Source organism: Anomaloglossus baeobatrachus, chromosome 5 (genome assembly GCF_048569485.1).
Source record: "Anomaloglossus baeobatrachus isolate aAnoBae1 chromosome 5, aAnoBae1.hap1, whole genome shotgun sequence".
NCBI classification, from domain to species: Eukaryota; Metazoa; Chordata; class Amphibia; order Anura; family Aromobatidae; genus Anomaloglossus; species Anomaloglossus baeobatrachus.
In genome coordinates this window covers 109,385,337-109,405,896 of record NC_134357.1, presented here as the reverse complement: position 1 = coordinate 109,405,896, position 20,560 = coordinate 109,385,337, and the positions used below count along the sequence as shown (strand labels likewise).

The window sequence follows — 20,560 nt, the reverse complement described above, 5'->3', positions numbered from 1 at the left end:
TATGAGCAGGATGGGGTCATATGAGCAGGATGGGGTCATATGAGCAGGATGGGGTCATATGAGCAGAATGGGGTCATATGAGCAGGATGGGGTCATATGAGCAGGATGGGGTCATATGAGCAGGATGGGGTCATATGAGCAGGATGGGGTCATATGAGCAGGATGGGGTCATATGAGCAGGATGGGGTCATATGAGCAGGATGGGGTCATATGAGCAGGATGGGGTCATATGAGCAGGATGGGGTCATATGGGCAGGATGGGGGCATATCGGCAGGATGGGGGCATATGGGCAGGATGGGGGCATATCGGCAGGATGGGGGCATATCGGCAGGATGGGGGCATATCGGCAGGATGGGGGCATATCGGCAGGATGGGGGCATATCGGCAGGATGGGGGCATATCGGCAGGATGGGGGCATATCGGCAGGATGGGGTCATATCGGCAGGATGGGGTCATATCGGCAGGATGGGGGCATATCGGCAGGATGGGGGCATATCGGCAGGATGGGGGCATATCGGCAGGATGGGGGCATATCGGCAGGATGGGGGCATATCGGCAGGATGGGGGCATATCGGCAGGATGGGGGCATATCGGCAGGATGGGGGCATATCGGCAGGATGGGGGCATATCGGCAGGATGGGGGCATATCGGCAGGATGGGGTCATATCGGCAGGATGGGGTCATATCAGCAGGATGGGGGCATATCAGCAGGATGGGGGCATATCAGCAGGATGGGGGCATATCAGCAGGATGGGGGCATATCAGCAGGATGGGGCATATCAGCAGGATGGGGGCATATCAGCAGGATGGGGGCATATCAGCAGGATGGGGGCATATCAGCAGGATGGGGGTATATTATGAGCAGGATGGGGGTATATTATGAGCAGGATGGGGGTATATTATGAGCAGGATGGGGGTATATGAGCAGGATGGGGGTATATTATGAGCAGGATGGGGGTATATGAGCAGGATGGGGGTATTTGAGCAGGATGGGGGTATATGAGCAGGATGGGGGTATATGAGCAGGATGGGGGTATATGAGCAGGATGGGGGTATATGAGCAGGATGGGGGTATATGAGCAGGATGGGGGTATATGAGCAGGATGGGGGTATATGAGCAGGATGGGGGTATATGAGCAGGATGGGGGTATATGAGCAGGATGGGGGTATATGAGCAGGATGGGGGTATATGAGCAGGATGGGGGTATATGAGCAGGATGGGGGTATATGAGCAGGATGGAGCCATATGCCATGATGGGTTATATAGCAGGATGCGGCTATATGCCAGTATATAGCAGGATGCAGCCATATGGCAGGATGACGGTATATAGCAGGATGAGGGACATATACTGTATATACAAGGCAGGAGGATCATTACCAGGATGCGGCACCTTAGTAGAGAATTTGGTGACATTACCCCCATAACAGTGTCAGCAGCAGATCCTCGCCCCATAACAGTGTGTCATGACCACATTTTTTGCTTAAAATTTTATTTTCCCATTTTCCTCCTCTAAAACCAGGGTGCGTCTTATGGTCCGCTGCGTCTTATAGTCCGAAAAATACGGTATATTACAGGTGCAGTATATAGGAGTGTAGTGATGTATATTACAGGTGCAGTATATAGGAGTGTAGTGATGTATATTACAGGTGCAGTATATAGGAGTGTAGTGATGTATATTACAGGTGTAGTATATAGGAGTGTAGTGATGTATATTACAGGTGTAGTATATAGGAGTGTAGTGATGTATATTACAGGTGCAGTATATAGGAGTGTAGTGATGTATATTACAGGTGCAGTATATAGGAGTGTAGTGATGTATATTACAGGTGCAGTATATAGGAGTGTAGTGATGTATATTACAGGTGCAGTATATAGGAGTGTAGTGATGTATATTACAGGAGTAGTATATAGGAGTGTAGTGATGTACCGTATTTTTCGGACCATAAGACGCACTTTTTTCCCCCCAAATGTTGGGGGAAAGTGGGGGGTGTGTCTTATGGTCTGAATGTGGCTGCGGGGAATGAGGGTGCTGCGGTGGAGCGGGTCATCGGGGGCACGAGCAGGATGTAACAGCCTGCCGTGACCACGTGGACCCGCTCATTTAATATGCACGCCCATTCCCCGCCCATCATCCCTCAGCGCCGAAGCAGGCAATGACAGGTAGGCGGGATGATGGGCGGGGGATAAACAGCCGGCCCATATGATCACCCCTGGCAACTACAGCCTGGAGTGATCATGTGCGGCTGTATTCACTGCCCCCCGCGCATCATCATCAGTGCGGGGGGCAGTGAATCAGTGTACAGTACTCACCGTTCCCCTGCAGCATCGCTTGTCCTCCCGTCTGTGTCATCGGCAGCGACGCTGAGTGGAGCCGTCCCCGTTACCCTGCTGCATCGCGATCATCTCCTGTGTCTGTGCCGCCGGCTGGGTGGAGACTAGCGGTGCGCACAGCAATGACGTCATTGCTGTACGAATGTGTCCACACGCAGCCACCGGCACAGACACAGGAGATGATCGCAATGCTGCAAGGGAACGGGGACGGCTCCACTCAGCGGCGCTGCCGCTGACACAGACGGGAGGACGAGCGATGCTGCAGGGAGTGAGGTACGGAGAGTATGAACATTTATTTTTTTTATGTGCCACAGGATGCGGCCATACACCAGGATGGGGGTATATTATGAGCAGGATGGGGTCATATGAGCAGGATGGGGTCATATGAGCAGGATGGGGTCATATGAGCAGGATGGAGTCATATGAGCAGGATGGGGTCATATGAGCAGGATGGGGTCATATGAGCAGGATGGAGTCATATGAGCAGGATGGGGGCATATGAGCAGGATGGGGGCATATGAGCAGGATGGGGGCATATGAGCAGGATGGGGGCATATGAGCAGGATGGGGGCATATGAGCAGGATGGGGGCATATGAGCAGGATGGGGGCATATCAGCAGGATGGGGGCATATCAGCAGGATGGGGGCATATCAGCAGGATGGGGGCATATCAACAGGATGGGGGCATATCAGCAGGATGGGGGCATATGAGCAGGATGGGGGCATATGAGCAGGATGGGGGCATATGAGCAGGATGGGGGCATATGAGCAGGATGGGGGCATATGAGCAGGATGGGGGCATATGAGCAGGATGGGGCATATGAGCAGGATGGGGGCATATGAGCAGGATGGGGGCATATTATGAGCAGGATGGGGGCATATTATGAGCAGGATGGGGGTATATTATGAGCACGATGGGGGTATATTATGAGCAGGATGGGGGTATATGAGCAGGATGGGGCCATATGCCATGATGGGTTATATAGCAGGATGCGGCCATATGCCAGTATATAGCAGGATGCAGCCATATGGCAGGATGACGGTATATAGCAGGATGAGGGACATATACTGTATATACAAGGTAGGAGGATCATTACCAGGATGCGGCACCTTAGTAGAGAATTTGGGGACATTATCCCCATAACAGTGTCAGCAGCAGATCCTCACCCCATAACAGTGTGTCATGACCACATTTTTTGCTTAAAATTTTATTTTCCTATTTTCCTCCTCTAAAACCAGGGTGCGTCTTATGGTCCGCTGCGTCTTATAGTCCGAAAAATACGGTATATTACAGGTGCAGTATATAGGAGTGTAGTGATGTATATTACAGGTGCAGTATATAGGAGTGTAGTGATGTATATTACAGGTGCCGTATATAGGAGTGTAGTGATGTATATTACAGGTGCAGTATATAGGAGTGTAGTGATGTATATTACAGGTGTAGTATATAGGAGTGTAGTGATGTATATTACAGGTGTAGTATATAGGAGTGTAGTGATGTATATTACAGGTGTAGTATATAGGAGTGTAGTGATGTATATTACAGGTGCAGTATATACTGCAGTGAATATTCAGTGAGTATAATTACTGGCGATAAGGAGCGGGAGGCAGCAGAGCCAGAGACAGCAGCACTGGAGAGAGGTAAATATAGAAAATCTTTTTATTAAAAAGACCCGTGTTTTCTCTGGTATTTGTCACACTAATGTCACAAAGATCACATCAGTGTGCAATCCGTGTGACACCCGTGCTGCTGGAGAAAAAAATGGACATGTCTGCGTGTGCATGCAGGGCCACGAGGGGTCACACAGTCCGTAACTTACTGTTTGTTTATGAAGGGATAGTATATATACTGTATACAGTATTGGGTAAAACTGAGTTAATTATATTAGTCCGGCCCTCTAAAACCATCCCGATTTCTCATGCGGCCCCATGGGAAAATGAATTGCCCACCCCTGGGTTAGAGGATAAATCACCTGCGGATGTAGTAGGTTAGAATTGGGTAGTTTGTTATAGGGAGGTGGAGTTTCTTAGGGTACTTTAATAGAGTAAGACCTGTGGACCAACGTCTGCCATTCAGGAGCGATGAAGATCCAGAACCAAGAACATCCTCAAACAGGAACATTCTCCAAACGTAGCAAATGATGTCATGGATGCAGCCTTGATGTCTTCCTTAGGTGATGCTGTGGAGAAGAACGGCCATCAGTGATTGTTCATAGCAGCTGAACTCTTCTGGGTGCACACGATATCCCAGCACGTCCTCCTGCCCAACATCGGCACACTCGAGAGCAGGGCAGAGCTTCCAGCCCCTGCTTCTTCTCATGTGACATCAGTAGCTGGATGAGAAGCAACCATTTTACAGGAGTCTTCTGGGGATATGGCAGACATTTTCCTGGAGCTTTCAGGTGATGCAGAAGCCATTATCTCAGAGCCTTCTAAATGTGGCAGCAGTCATCTTGCCTGAACCTCTTGATGATAGGGTCCTGCCGCGAGACAGGATGGCGAAGAGGCCACGGTTAAAGCTATCCAAGCATGGACGTCAGGGTGCTGCAAAGGCACATGAGGAGCTGGTGGTTCTGTCCCCTATTGCGAGGGCAAGAAGAGAGCTACTAGTTCCAGTTCCAGGCCGAGGGGCTGAAGAAGCATCAGACTTCTTGCACTGCAGCCAATTGTCTGCATCCAAAGAATATGCCGACAACCAGGACAGCAATGGTGTTCTAGACTGAGTTGAACACATGGGTTACACGGTGACAGCTATTCCGGCTTATGCCCAGAGTCAGCCTGGTGAGAACCCCCTTTATATTTGTCTTTGTTACGTACATCTCCTAATGGTGCAAGCGCTTGTAGATTAGAGGAGCATATGCCGACCTTTGGTAATTCGTGAAATTCGATTAGTGTACAGGGTTTGGGAAAATTTATCAGTTGATTTTAGAGGGTTTTTGGGGTGTAATGTCTCAGTTTTCACATTCGGCCGGTCAGGTTAATCCACTTGGTACCTGGCTAGCTGACAGGGAGGTAGAAATAAAGTGGTAAGCTTATCTCATACTTTTTCAAACTGGCCACAAGCTATTTGCTATTTCGGCCTGTGCGACGGGGAAACGGCCCTGCAGAATTGACCTCAAATATTTTGCTATATGGACTCTGTAGGTGAAGCCTATCGAGTCTTGGGCAGAACTGCTTGGCTTACTTACAATGAGCAGTTCTGACAATGAAAGGCTGACAGACCAGGTTTAAAGATGGGACCATAAGGATATTGCATTACAGATGCGCCTTATGGCTTCATTCCATTCATTTAGAGGGAGGGGGGTTGATTTCACGGTAGACACCTTGGCCAACCAAAAGCCAGGGTGTCACTAGCAGTTTAACAATGCCCAATGCAGATATGGTCTATGGCAGACTTGGGCAAGGGGCAGCCCGCGGGCCACATCCAGCCCGCCTACTCTCTGTGACCGGCCCGCCCGTCTTCAGCCGGTGCAGTGGAGCCGGGCTGCAGCGTGCCGAGCAGGGAGAGATCCTGTGCAGGTCTGCACAGTCAGTGCAGGCAGCGGAACGCAGGAGTCTTTCCTCTGTTTCCTGCCGGCACTAATTGTCAGTGACACACGCGCGCGCTCTGACGTTGTCAGTACTGCGCTGCGTGTGTCATTTCAAAAGTTCCCGCCGGGCAGGAGAAGGAGCAGCACAGCAGACGGAATAATTCATCCTGCAGGACCTGCGATGATGTCATGCCCATGTGACTGTGTGGGAGGAGACACAGAATGCAGGGCAGAAAGCAAAGATACTGAATCCTGAAGGAGATGTGGACACATGATGACTGGTAATAAGAAAAGAGGGGACATGAGGGGGAGGGGGGCTGCAGGGTGAGTGGCATATGAGGGAAGATGGAGTTGCAGGGTGAGTGGCATATGAGGGAAGATGGAGTTGCAGGGTGAGTGGCATATGAGGGAAGATGGAGTTGCAGGGTGAGTGGCATATGTGGGAAGATGGAGCTTCAGGGTGAGTGGTATATGAGGGAAGATGGAGCTGCAGGGTGAGTGGTATATGAGGGAAGATGGAGTTGTAGGGTGAGTGGCATATGAGGGAAGATGGAGTTGCAGGGTGAGTGGCATATGAGGACTGCAGACTGACAGAAGGATGTGAAGGGGTGCAGAGTTTTTGAGAGGGGTAAGTTGGGGTACAGGCAGGGTGAGATATGTGGGCAGGGTGTGTGACATATGTGGGTGTAGTGTGTGTGATCTGGGGGGTGCAGGCTGTATGGGGAGCAGGGTGTGTGAGATATGGGGGTGCAGGCTGTATGGGGAGCAGGGTGTGTGAGATATGGGGGTGCAGGTTGTATGGGGAGCAGGGTGTGTGAGATATGGGGGTGCAGGTTGTATGGGGAGCAGGGTGTGTGAGATATGGGGGTGTGGTGTGTGTGATATGGGGGTGCAGGCTGTATGGGGAGCAGGGTGTGTGACATATGGGGGTGCAGGCTGTATGGGGAGCAGGGTGTGTGACATATGGGGGTGTAGTGTGTGTGATATGGGGGTGCAGGCTGTATGGGGAGCAGGGTGTGTGACATATGGGGGTGTAGTATATTACAGGTGTGCTATATGGAGGTGTATATAGTGGTGTAGTATATGGGGGTATAGTGATGTAGTATATTACAGGTGTACCATATGGAGGCGTAGTATATTACAGGTGTGCTCTATGGAGGTGTAGTATATTACAGCTGTGCTCTATGGAGGTGTAGTATATTACAGGTGTGCTCTATGGAGGTGTAGTATATTACAGGTGTGCTATATGGAGGTGTAGTATATTACAGGTGTGCTATATGGAGGTGTAGTATATTACAGGTGTGCTATATGGAGGTGTAGTATATTACAGGTGTACTATATCGGGGTGTACTATATTACAGGTGTAGTATATGGGGTGTAGTGATGTAGTATATTACAGGTGTATATAGGGGTGTAGTGATGTAGTATATTACAGGTGTATATAGGGGTGTAGTGATGTAGTATATTACAGGTGTATATAGGGGTGTAGTGATGTAGTATATTACAGGTGTATAGGGGTGTAGTGATGTAGTATATTACAGGTGTACTATATGGAGTTGTAGTATATTACAGGTGTACTATATGGGGGTGTACTATATTACAGGTGTAGTATATGGGGTGTAGTGATGTAGTATATTACAGGTGTACTATATGGAGTTGTAGTATATTACAGGTGTACTATATGGGGGTGTACTATATTACAGGTGTAGTGATGTAGTATATTACAGGTGTATATAGGGGTGTAGTGATGTAGTATATTACAGGTGTATATAGGGGTGTAGTGATGTAGTATATTACAGGTGTATATAGGGGTGTAGTGATGTAGTATATTACAGGTGTATAGGGGTGTAGTGATGTAGTATATTACAGGTGTACTATATGGAGTTGTAGTATATTACAGGTGTACTATATGGGGGTGTACTATATTACAGGTGTAGTATATGGGGTGTAGTGATGTAGTATATTACAGGTGTGCTATATGGAGGTGTAGTATATTACAGGTGTGCTATATGGAGGTGTAGTATATTACAGGTGTGCTATATGGAGGTGTAGTATATTACAGGTGTAGTATATGGGGTGTAGTGATGTAGTATATTGCAGGTGTAGTATATAGAGGTGTAATGATGTAGTATATCGGAGGTGTATTATATAGGGGTGTAGTATAATACAGGTGTATATGGGGGTGTAGTATATTACAGGTATATGGAGGGAGTGTAGTATAATACAGGTGTAGTATATAGAGGTGTAATGATGTAGTATATCGGAGGTGTATTATATAGTGGTGTAGTATAATACAGGTGTATATGGGGGTGTATTATATTACAGGTATATGGAGGGAGTGTAGTATATTACAGGTGTAGTATATAGGGGTGTAGTGGTGTAGTTTATTACAGGTGTAGTATATGGAGGGGGTGTAGTGATGTAGTATATTGGGTAGAACTGAGGTAATTATATTAGTCCGGCCCTCTAAACCAATCTCAATTTCTCATGCGGCCCCATGGGAAAATTAATTGCCCACCCCTGGTCTATGGTGTGGTTTCAAAAATGAAAGCTCCTTTTGTGGTGGGAATAATGCCCAATCACAATGTTTGAAGAAGGAAAAAGGTCGTTCCGGTGACATTAACTAAAAAGGGGTTGACATCAATGAAAACTGAGGCAATGCTCCAGTTTCTAAGGGAATATCCGGATAAAACCACTGTTTTTGTTCTTTTAATGCTTTAATTTTGTTTTTAAAATACCTTTTTTGTCGGATGCACTGGTTTTTCGCCTGAATAATTTTGAAGGCTGCACGTCTGCAACCTACGGTGGTGACAAACCTGTTAAGGAGGTGACCCTGGAGCACATGGCAGGCCCCTATAAGGAGTCACTGTGGCCTCACCTCTCTTGTTGGGTTAGTTCCAAAAAAAAAGGAGCTGACCAAAGTTTACATGATCCACCATTTATCATACAGAGCGGATCAATCAGTATCAGTATCAATGATGGAATCAGCAATTATATGGATTGGCTGTGTACATGTGGCAGTGGTGCTCCTATGGCTCAGACAGACACTGAGGCTACTTTTTCCTTTTACCAGTGCATATGGATTGGTTTCACCTTTTGGGTTGAATGTGGAACAAGACCTTTTACGTGGATTACTCCTGATGGGTTAGTCCATCTAGTGTTCATACTTTGAGACTTTTCGTATGTTCGTGGAATGGGCAGTCAGGAAGGAAACGGCCTGCAGTTAGTAGTAATAGTAGAAATAAAACAATGCATCCAGTATATTGGCTCCTTTACTATCCCATCCAGCAGCACAGAGATAACCACATTACTCTGGAATTCCTGCCCAACGCCTGTTGATCGTTGATCCGTGGTTTCTGCAGCAGCTTGGATCTACCACTGAGGTTTCCTTCGAGGTTGCGGGAGAGACAACAGCAAAAAAAGGTGAGCGATCACGCCACATTCATTCTTTGATTATTGTTATAGAAGACCCTATTGTGCTGTTCTAACCACAGTTTTTTGCTCTCTAAAGCCGGGAAGCATACACCCGGCTTCAGAGGCGCAATGATGTGAGTGAAGAAAGCCACGTGCATGCGTGAAATTTGCAGAGAGCTGGCTGTTTGCAGACAATTGTTGTTATCATGCGGACAGGATAGAAGGCCAACTAATCTGGGGGAATGTGACATCTTTACCTTTATGCCTTTTATAGATCATTGCCCAACTGTTCATAATAACAGTAATTGTGATCAGGGGTGCCAAAACTTTTACATGCCACCGTACAGGGAAGTTGATAACAATGGCTACCAAACAAATGAAAAGCTGACCACTCCTTAAAGCAGGGGTCGGGAACCTATGGCTCGCGAGCCAGATATGGCTCTTTTGATGGCCGTATCTGGCTCGCAGACAGGGCTCCTACCTGTCTATGGGAAGGATCAGGGCCGGCGCCAGCACCCGGCAAACCCGGTCAGCTGCCGGGGGGGCCCACTCGCGGTGGCAGGAGTGGCGCACCGCTACTCAGGGGGGCCCGGTGGCCGCGCTGTCACCGCCCCCCGCCGAGGATCGAGCTTTCAATTGCATCGGCATCGCAGGTGCCGATACAATTGAGAGCAATGATGAGAGAGTGAGCGGCGCTCTCTCTCTCTTATCATTCTCCCCGCTGTGACTGTCGGCGTTCTTCTGACAGCTCTGCAGCGAGCGCAGTGACGTCATCACTGCGCGCCTGCTGAGAGGTCAGCGAGCGACAGCAATGGACGATGCGCCGAGGAGACCGGATCAGCGGGGGAACGAGAAGTGAGCCGCCCCTCTACTGACACTGGGCTCCCCTGACTCACAGGCCGGCCACTACACAGCGGCACTAGTACACATAGGGGCCCGGCAGCCGCTCTGCGTCTATGTGTAGTGCTGCTGTGTAGTGGCCGAACTGTGAGTCAGGGGAGCCCAGTGTCAGTAGAGGGGCCCCTGACCTGGAGAGGCCACCAGCCGTGTCTGAGCTGCAGGAGTGCTAGTCCTGACCTGCACAGAAGACGGAATCTCCATCCTGCAGGACCTGCGATGATGTCACGCCCATGTGACTGTGTGGGAGGAGACACAGGATGCCGGGCAGAAAGCAAGAGAACTGAATCCTGAAGGAGATTTGGACACATGACTGGTAATAAGAAAAGAGGGGACATGAGGGGAAGGGGGCTGCAGGGTGAGGGGCATATGAGGGCTGCAGACTGTGACAGAAGCATGTGAAGGGGTGCAGAGTGTTTGAGAGGGGTAAGTTGGGGTACAGGCAGGGTGAGATATGTGAGCAGGGTGTGTGAGATATGGGAGTGTATTGTGTGTGATATGAGGGTGCAGGCTGTATGGGAAGCAGGGTATGTGACATATGGGGGTGTAGTGTGTGAGATCTGGGGGTGCAGGCTGTATGGGAAGCAGTGTGTGTGTGATATGGGGGGTGCAGGCTGTATGGGAAGCAGTGTGTGTGTGTGTGGGATATGGGGGGTGCAGGCCGTATGGGGAGCAGTGTGTGTGTGATAGGGGGGGTGCAGGCTGTATGGGAAGCAGGGTGTGAGAGATATGGGGGTGTAGGCTGTATGGGAAGCAGGGTGTGTGAGATATGGGGGTGTAGTGTGTGTGATATGGGGGTGCAGGCTGTATGGGGAGCAGGGTATGCGACATATGGGGGTGTAGTGTGTGGGATATGGGGGGTGCAGGCTGTATGGGGAGCAGTGTGTGTGTGTGATATGCGGGGTGCAGGCTGTATGGGAAGCAGGGTGTCTGGGCCACTGACAGATACAATTGCTCCAGCGGTCACTTAGTACACAAAGGAGTGTTCCTCTCTGCTGCACTAAGCCACCGCTGGACCTAAACAATAATTCGCTGTAAAATAATAAAATAGATAATTGACATAACTGACAATGCGTTGTGTGACATGTCCAATATTCCAGCTTCTTTCTTCTGCGAATGCCTCAAAGCTGGCATTCTCTCAACATCAGGTGGGAAGAATGCCAGCTTCCAGTCATGCGCAGGAAAAAGAAGAAGCCAGACTGCTGGACTGATGTCATGCATCGCAAGTTCACAATGTAAGTTATTTATTTGATTTTTTTACTGCTAATTACCATTGTTTCAGTCCAGTTGTGGCTTTATACAGCAGGGAGGAGCATTCCTTGCTGTACTAAGTGAACATTGGAGCGATTGATCTGTCAATGGCCCTTTAAACATATTGTACGGCTCTCGCGGAATTATATTTCAAAATATGTGGCGTTTACGGCTCTCTTAGCCAAAAAGGTTCCTGACCCCTGCCTTAAAGTGTATGACCATTCCCGCACAGGCCAGGTTTACACTGCAGTGATCTTTGGCAAATTTCCTTGGAGAGTAAAATCCTCGAATATATCAGACCAATATGTGAACTGGTCACAATGCAATTGTCATTTAGGATAAATTAAGGGAATCAAAATCAAATAAAACAATCCCAATCTGCTTGTATTTGACTTTATCGCAGCTCTATTCATTCGGCTCCGCTCTCCCCACCACGGTGTATGCCGTTGTTTCTGTGGAAGCAGCTGCGTACATAAGACTTTTATTTACCATGCTTGTTGTTGGGTATAACCAGCTGCGTAGGTGAGCATCTGTTCCCAGCGGCTTCTTTCTTTTGGTTGATAGTTGAAATGAAACTGCTGAATGTGGAGAACTGGCCCTTCGCTGATCTCTCCATCCCCTGTAATTACAGAAAGCAATTATTACAGAATAAACTTGTACAGCAAGTGTCCCCCCATGAATTGTTGGGAGATGTCTTTAGAACAAATTGGAGCATGGAGGATCATTATGAAAAAACTGACGTTTTCACTTTGCATAATTTTGAAGTGTGATGTAATCCATATGGGTTATACAACTTATACAACACGGCATTATAGGGATGGTCTCAGGTATCCTCTTCAGGAGCGCACTGATCCTCTACCTCATGGATTCCTGGCTGCCAGTGCGCTCCTGAAGACTGACGGTCCATGTCAGCGGCATACCTGAGCTTATAGCCATCTCCAATGGTGCTAGCAGAGGGAGGTGGTCTCTGCAGCATCAGAAGAGCATGAAATCTGAAGCTACCGATACCCGCTCTCTGCCTGGTGCCTAGTAACTGAGGCAACAAGCTGGAAACTTGGAAACTACAAAATTACATTTTTTTTTTTAAGAGTAATTTGTAAAGTTGCTAGTCTTTACAAGCATTTTCGAATTTTGACCCTTTCCAAACACACGATAACTTAATTAACAATGAGCCTCTTGACGCTAAAGCCGGCATACACGCTAGATGATCGCCAACCGAACGAAGCTTCAGTGAATCATTCGACTGGCAGCCATCTCTGCCGGCTCCACCATACACAAGAACACTAGTTCAACTTGTAAAGCGCCATGGAATAAATGGCGCTATAATAATAAATAATAATAATAATAATAACAATAATAACCCCAAATGTCTGGCAACTGCTAATCTCTGGGAGAAGAAGCGATCGGCTTACCAAAATCAGACATCTCCATCAACCATCAGTGTCCGGGGCCCGTTACACATTAAGGTACCGTCACACTAAGCGAAGCTCCAGCGATCCCACCAGCGATCTGACCTGGCAGGGATCGCTGGAGCGTCTCTACATGGTCGCTGGTGAGCTGTCAAACAGGCAGATCTCCACAGTGATTAGAGATCAGCCACCAGTAACCGGTGTAACGACATTATGCTTCGTAACCATGGTACACATCGGGTTACTAAGCAAAGCGCTTTGCTTATAGTTACCCGATGTGTACCTTGGCTATGTGTGCAGGGAGCCGGCTTCTAGAAGCTGTGGACGCTGGTAACCAAGGTAAATATCGGGTAACCAAGCAAAGCCTTTGCTTGGTTACTCGATGTGTACCTTGGTTACCAGCGTCCACAGAAGACGGCTCCCTGCACATTCAGATCGTTGGTATCTCGCTGTCACACACAGCGATGTGTGCTTCACAGCGGGAGAGCAACAACCAAAAAATGGTCCAGGACATTCAGCAACGACCGGCGACCTCACAGCAGGGGCCAGGTCGTTGCTGGATGTCACACACAGTGACATCGCTAGCAAGATCGCTGTTGCGTCACAAAAACCGCGACTCAGCAGCGATGACGCTAGCGATGTCGCTTAGTGAGACATGGCCTTTAGGATTGTCAGCTGAAGCCGTCAATATCTGCAGATTCGGCCAACATTAGTCTAAAGTGTATGGGGGCTTCAGGCTGATAGAGCAATGGTCTAGTGACAGTATCAGACATAAGGTGGTAAAAGAACACAACAAAGTATTTTTCTCTTGAATTAATATTTAATATTATAATTTATTACATTTAGCAATGTGGTGTAGTCAGGTTGTCATACTGACTGGCTTTTGCACTTGGGGAGTCTTGCTGTGACTATCTGCTGGGTAGATAGGGTCTCGGAGAGAGTAATAGAATATTAGAGCGACAGGGGAGACAAATAGTGCAAGAATAGGATCTTATCTGTGATTGGAAAAGTGAAAAAAAATCAGGAAATGAGCACGCATGAAAAAAATTGGGAAAGTCACAACTACTGAAGAAATATAAAACGGCTGCAGCAGCCCTACGGTGAAATGAATGCGGAACTGGAGATAAGGGGCTAATCCGCGCTGCCAACGCAATGAAGACCAAGAAGAACAGATCTAGTGATTTATTGACAAATTATTGGCAAATTGAAGAATGAACTAGATGGACCGAGGTCTTTTTTTCATCCTATGTAACTATGTCAACGCATTTCGGAGAACAAAAAAAAACCCTCCTTTCTGATTGTCCTGATGGAGTTGTTACTCCAAAACAGGTTGACAAAATACATCCAGGATCTGATCTCCTTGGTCTCCATTCCTATGTGAGCGCAGATTAACCCCTTCTGTCCAGGTGATCTGCACTATTGGAAGGTGACAGCTGTAACTACTAGGAAAGTGGGAGGATGCACAGAGATGACTAGGAATAAGGCAAAAGAAAATGAATGAGGACTGACATTTTTGATACTACCCTTTTGTAGACATAATAGGATGGGGCTCTACTGACACCACTGAAGAGGTCAAAGCTTACATGGATGTAATTGCAACGGTACTGTACCCACCTTTTTACTTGTTTCTGCTTATGGACCTGGCCCCAAAGTCAGGGACAAAAAGAAAGATTGGTATCCGCTCACCTGTAGCCAAAAGGAGGGGTCACCGTATCCAGGACTCGTGCAAGGGAAAGGGTATACTGGCAATCCAGATTGTAGACAGACAGAGGGTAATCCAGCAACAAAGTCCAAGGGATATTAAAATCCAAAAATTTTATTAAATCAAATTAAAATCCATATAAAAAAAAAAAAAAAAAGGTCCAAACAGGGTATAAACAACTGTCAGAGAGGATGCATTTCGAACCCAATGGCTCTTAGTCAGTCTGACTGACTAAGAGCCATTGGGTTTGAAATGCATCCTCTCTGACAGTTGTTTATACCCTGTTTGGACCTTTTTTTTTATATGGATTTTAATTTAATTTAATAAAATTTTTGGATTTTAATATCACTTGGACTTTGTTGCTGGATTACCCTCTGTCTACAACCTGGCCCCAAAGTGTATGATTGCTGACAAACTGCTAATTTTTTTATCACATATACTATATATAGCCCTAATTTAATTGTTTTGAAATGTGTTTTTCACAAAGTAATCACCTTGCAGTGTATACATGAATGTTATCAATGATTCTAATATGATCTGCATACAGGAGAATAAGCAAACTAAGGATTAAAGCCAAAAACATCAAAAGATTTTTTTTTCTCTACAATGAGATCAACCGATCTTAAAACAAAAGAGAAAGCCATGGGAAATAAACCTCATGTAGATAATGTTAGCGAGGAAAGCAATGTTTATCTCTTCTACTTCCACTTCAATGTGGGAAAATATGAAAGAAAAAAAAAAAAAAGAATTTGCAAACGACTTCCTTTCCTCCAAGTCTCTATTTTACGTGGCTTGTTGCTGGGAAATAATGCGTCATTCTCTCATTTGTGAAGACACCAGATGTAGCGTCTGTAACTTGACAGTTTGGCCCCGGCTCCAGGATTTGGAAGAGTATGCTGCAATCTGGATTCATCATGGGGGGAAAAAAAACACAAAAAAAAACCCACAAACAATAAAAATCTTCCTCTATAAGTTCATGAACAGATCCTACTTTAAAAGAAAAAAGGGACAGACATCTTCACACAGTGTTTTTTCTGCCATTTTTTTTCCCCAGGAAAAACATTCCGTGCGTTTTTTTAATAAATCTTTGGTGCATTTTCCACCATGAAACAACAACACAGCAAAAATGGGGAAAGAATTGATGTTGCGATTTTATGAAAAACGTAACACTGCTTAAACAAAAACACTGAATGAGATCTTAGAAATGTCCTTCATTTTTACTGCTACTATAAAATGATGCTTTTCTACAATGAAAAAACACTAGCTGTGAACAAGGACTTAATGTATCTAACATCAGTAATTCTGTATAACAAGCATTTCGCACCTTCACTCCCTGTTATGTGTTTTCTTGGTATGAGATGACGTTGGCCGGTCATTTCAATAGAGGAACATTCGAAGCTTCAGAGATTAAGGCTGCGTGGCCACGATCAGTGTTTGCAGCGTTTTGGACACCATGTGTTTTCGCTGCGTCCAAAACACTGCATTGTACAGTACAAGCACAGTGGATGGGATTTATAGCAATCTTATGCCCACTGTGCATGTACGGCCCACAGCAAAAACTGATCTGCAGTACAGCTTCCCGAGCCGCAGCATGTCAATTCTTTGCTGCAGAATTGCTAGTGTTCTCCATAGGGAGAACACCGCGAGAAACTGCAGCGCTCAGAACTCTGATCATGGGCACGGGCCGCTGCAGCATCCTGCGTTGTCCTGCGGAGGAGACTCGTGGCCCCACAGGCCAGGACACAGCGGGTCCTGATCATGGGCACATACCCTTTAAGTCACATATGCACGATCCTTGGTGTATGGACATTTTTTTCATTTCACAAAGCGAGCAGACATGGTCCTAAAGTTATTACTGGTGGTAAGAAAGTCTGGGGACAGCGGCGGCTCTTATCATTTACAAGGTCAGCAACGTCAGAGCACTTCAGCCCACTGGCCACTAACCAGTAGCTATTCTGGGGAGTCCGACGAGGAGAGACAACAGTCTTTGTTGTATCAGGATAAATGACAACGGCTTGGCTGAGTGTACAGTTAGGTCCAGAGCTATTTGGACAGTGACCGAATCTTCACAATTTGGGTTCTATGTGCCACTATTTATTTAAAATGAAACAACCGAGATGCAATTGAAGTGGAGACTTTCGGGTTTAAATTAAAGGGGTTGAATAAAAATATCCTGTGAAATGTTTAGGAATTGCAGCCATTTTTCTACAAAGCCCCCTCATCTCTGAGGCGCAAAAGTAATTAGACAAATGTACTTTACCATATTTAAAATGTTCATTTTTAATACTTTGTAGAGAATCCTTTGCAGGCAATGACTGTCTGAAGTCTGGAAGCCATGGACGTCACCAAACGCTGGGTATACTCCTTTGTGATGCTTTGCCAGCGTTTACTGCAGCTGACTTCAGTTGTTGCTTGTTTGTGGGTCATTCTGCCTTAAAGGGTTATTCCCATCTCCAAGATCCTGTCCCAATATGTAATAGATGTAATAATATTAGCAAATACCTCCAATTAGAAGTGTAGTACTGTTCTCCTGAAATAGCCATGTGTCTTACCTCATGTGCAGGGCATTGCAGCTTAAGTATCCCTGGTTACATCCACTCATATGAGTTCGTTGCTCGTGGTAATAATCATGGATACATAAGCTGCAATGCTCTGCACATGAGGTAAGAGACATAGCTAATCAAAAGAACTATGCTACATTTCTAATTGGAGGTATTTGCGATTATTATTATTAATAATACACCTACTACATATTGGGATGGACTCAGAGATTTGAATACCCCTTTAAGTTTCGCCATTTTGTCTTAAAGAGAACTTGTAAGGTCCAATATGCACGCAGAGCCATGAGCAGTTCTGGGTGTATATTGCTAATCCCTGCCTAACCGTCCCTGTATACACTAGCATAGATAAAGAGATCTTTAGAAAACGTATTTCTAAAGATCTTTTATCGTATGCTAATGAGCACGGGGACTGCCCGGAACTCCGGTGTCATGCACACAGACGAAATCTAGTGTCTGGCAGCGGAGAGGTGAGTGAGATCATCCTCTGACGCTGCACATTCATTAGCATGTTAGCACGTCCACAGGGACGTACTAACATGCTAAGAGGGCGGCTAGTCGAGGAACTAACGCACAGGGGACTAGTCCCCTCGCTCATTAGCATACAGTATAAGATCTTTAGATATACATTTTCTAAAGATCTCTTTATCTATGCTAGTGTATACAGGGACGGTTAGGCAGGAGTCAACAATATACACCCAGAACTGCTCGTGGTTCTGGGTGCATATTTCACCTGACAGGTTCGCTTTAAGCATGTGATGCAGCTCAATATGGTTGCAACTTTGTGATTAACTTGGCCATTGCAGAATATTCCACTTTTTTGCATTAACCTCCTGAGTTGCTTTTGCAGTATATTTTGGGTCATCGTCCATCTGTATTGTCAAGCACCGTCCAGTCAACCTTGCTGCATTTGGTTGATCCTGAGCATAAAGTATAGCCCCATACACTTCAGAATTCATCCGGCTGCTTCTGTCTTCAGTCACTTCATCAATAATCACGAGTGACCCAGGGCCATTGGAAGCCATGCATGCCCGGCCATCACACTGCCTCCACCATGTGTTACTGAGGCTGTGGTGTTCTTTGGATCATGATCCGTTCCAAGCCTTCTCCATACTTTCTTCTTCCCATCATTCTGGTGCAGGTTGATCCTTGTTTCATCCGTCCAAATAAAGGTTTTCTGAAACTGGGTGGCTTAAATTTACCAATGTACCTCTTTAACAAATCAAAAAGTCGGGATGTACGCTGCCACACACACAAGACGCTGGTACTCCACTGGAAGTTTTCCTTAAAGTGCAGAATATAAAATTGGTGCTTTATTCAAAATTTCTGATAAGGTTCTTAGATAAAAGTCAAAAAAGTGACTTTTTCTGACTTTATTGGATTTTTTAGTCTTATTAACAGACGGCTTATATCTAGGTGTAATAGTAAGAATGGAAAATCGGTAAACAAGAAAAAAAAAAAGCGCCACATTAGTCGCATTAAAAACCAAACACCCGTGGTGAGAAATCAATTTTTCCTGAATACTGCAGTTTCCAGCAACAATAACGGAGCGGGCCTTTTATTTGCCAGAGTTTCTCTAGCTGTATGGCATATTGTGGTGACGATCGCGTGCTATATCGCCTGCAGAGTAGTGAAGAACACGAAGGGCGACACAAAAAGCTGCGGCTGCACATGTTACCGATGAAGAAAACTAATCACGTAGGAATTCCAGGAACACGTCCCCATACATTACAGAGGAGGCAATGAAATCCATACTGTGCAGAGCTGCAATGAAAGTTTGGATTGTGAAGCCTCAATAAAGGGAAACAGCACGTTTCCACTTCAGCCCAGCAGGGGACGCTGTGTTCATATAATGCAGCGCTAACCGGTAACAACACAAGGAAACCTGGAATTCTGAGAATACGCAAGTGTCATTCACAAAAGGCTTTGCTGGCTTCAAGTGAAATTTAACATTGGCCATGTGATTTGCTCCATGGACGGATTTGTACTGGGAATTTCATGGTGCAATACACTACTTTGCAGAACTTTTCCATACTAGAAAGGCCTCGCCTATGTATACCCATAAGTGTTTAAATGGTTATATCATAATCAAGCATATCACCTTCCACAAGATAATTCTCAGAGCCAAATTGCTGTGTCCAACCAATAGCACCCCAACAATCACGAGAAAAGGGTATCCTTGTTTAATAGGAATCTGTCAGCAGGTTTTTGCTTTCAAATGAGCGTAGCCTAATGTATTGGCAATAACCTGATCCCACAGATTTGTCACTTATTAGGGGTACTTTGTACGTTGTGACATCGCTACTGAGATATCGTCGGGGTCAAATCGAAAGTGACGCACATCCGGCGGCGGTAACGATGTGGCAACGTGTAAAGCCTAGAAGCACCAATAAAGGACCGCAAAAGCGTAGAAAAATCGGTGATCTGTGTAGTGTCGGTCATTTTCATAATTTCGCTGCAGCGACAGGTACGATGTTGTTCCTCGTTCCTGCGGCAGCACACATCGCTGTGTATGAAGCCGCAGGAGCGAGGAACATCTCCTTACCTGCCTCCACCGGCTATGCGGAAGGAAGGAGGTGGGCGGGATGTTACGTCCCACTCATGTCCACCCCTCTGCTTCTATTGGCCGCCTGCCGTGTGACGTCGCTGTGACGCCGCATGACCCACCCCCTTAGGAAGGAGGCATCAAGAAGAATTTCCAGCGCGGTCCAAATTGTCATATAAAAAATCATTTTTATTCATAAATCCATAAAATAGGAGTTTACAGGCGGTCAGCAGGATATTGCATAGATATTATTCAGACCCCACAAAGCTACGCGTTTCGACGTGAGTCTTAATCATGCTCAGAGCATGATTAAGACTCACGTCGAAACGCGTAGCTTTGTGGGGTCTGAATAATATCTATGCAATATCCTGCTGACCGCCTGTAAACTCCTATTTTATGGATTTATGAATAAAGATGATTTTTTACATGACAATTTGGACCGCGCTGGAAATTCTTCTTCCTTGATTCCTCTATGGCAGCCTAGCCCTCCGTGCGCAGCCCTGGATATACAGCGGATCATAGCAACTCGGTGAGCTGATTTTTTTCTTCTGTTCTTAGGAAGGAGGCGGGTCGCTGGCCACAGCGACGTCGCAGGGTAGGTAAGTGCGTGTGAAGCTGCCGTAGCGATAATGTTCGCTACGGCAGCTATCACAAGATATCGCATCTGCGACGGGGGCGGGGACTATCGCGCTCGGCATCGCTACAATCGGATAGCGATGTCTCAGCGTGCAAAGTACCCCTTAGGCTGCTTGCTTTACTTTCAATACAATCAGTGTTTTATCAACAGGAGGTATCACTGCTAGACTGGGTGTCACAAGCAAGCCAGTGCAGCTAATCTGAGTAACCCTGCCCCCTCCCACTAATTGGCAGCTTTCTGTATACCATGTACTTTGATCAAAAAAACTGTCAATGATCACCATA

General features: G+C 46.4%; 1 protein-coding gene across 1 annotated transcript in view; it reads right to left on the bottom strand.

Moving 5' to 3' along the window:
- HECTD2 (HECT domain E3 ubiquitin protein ligase 2) overlaps positions 1 to 20,560 on the bottom strand; it is a 156,857-nt gene that overhangs the window by 114,649 nt on the left and 21,648 nt on the right. Inside the window, exon 2 of the mRNA XM_075348757.1 lies at positions 11,915 to 12,044. Within this exon, the coding sequence (XP_075204872.1) occupies positions 11,915 to 12,044 (130 nt within the window). The remainder of the gene's footprint in view (positions 1 to 11,914; positions 12,045 to 20,560) is intronic.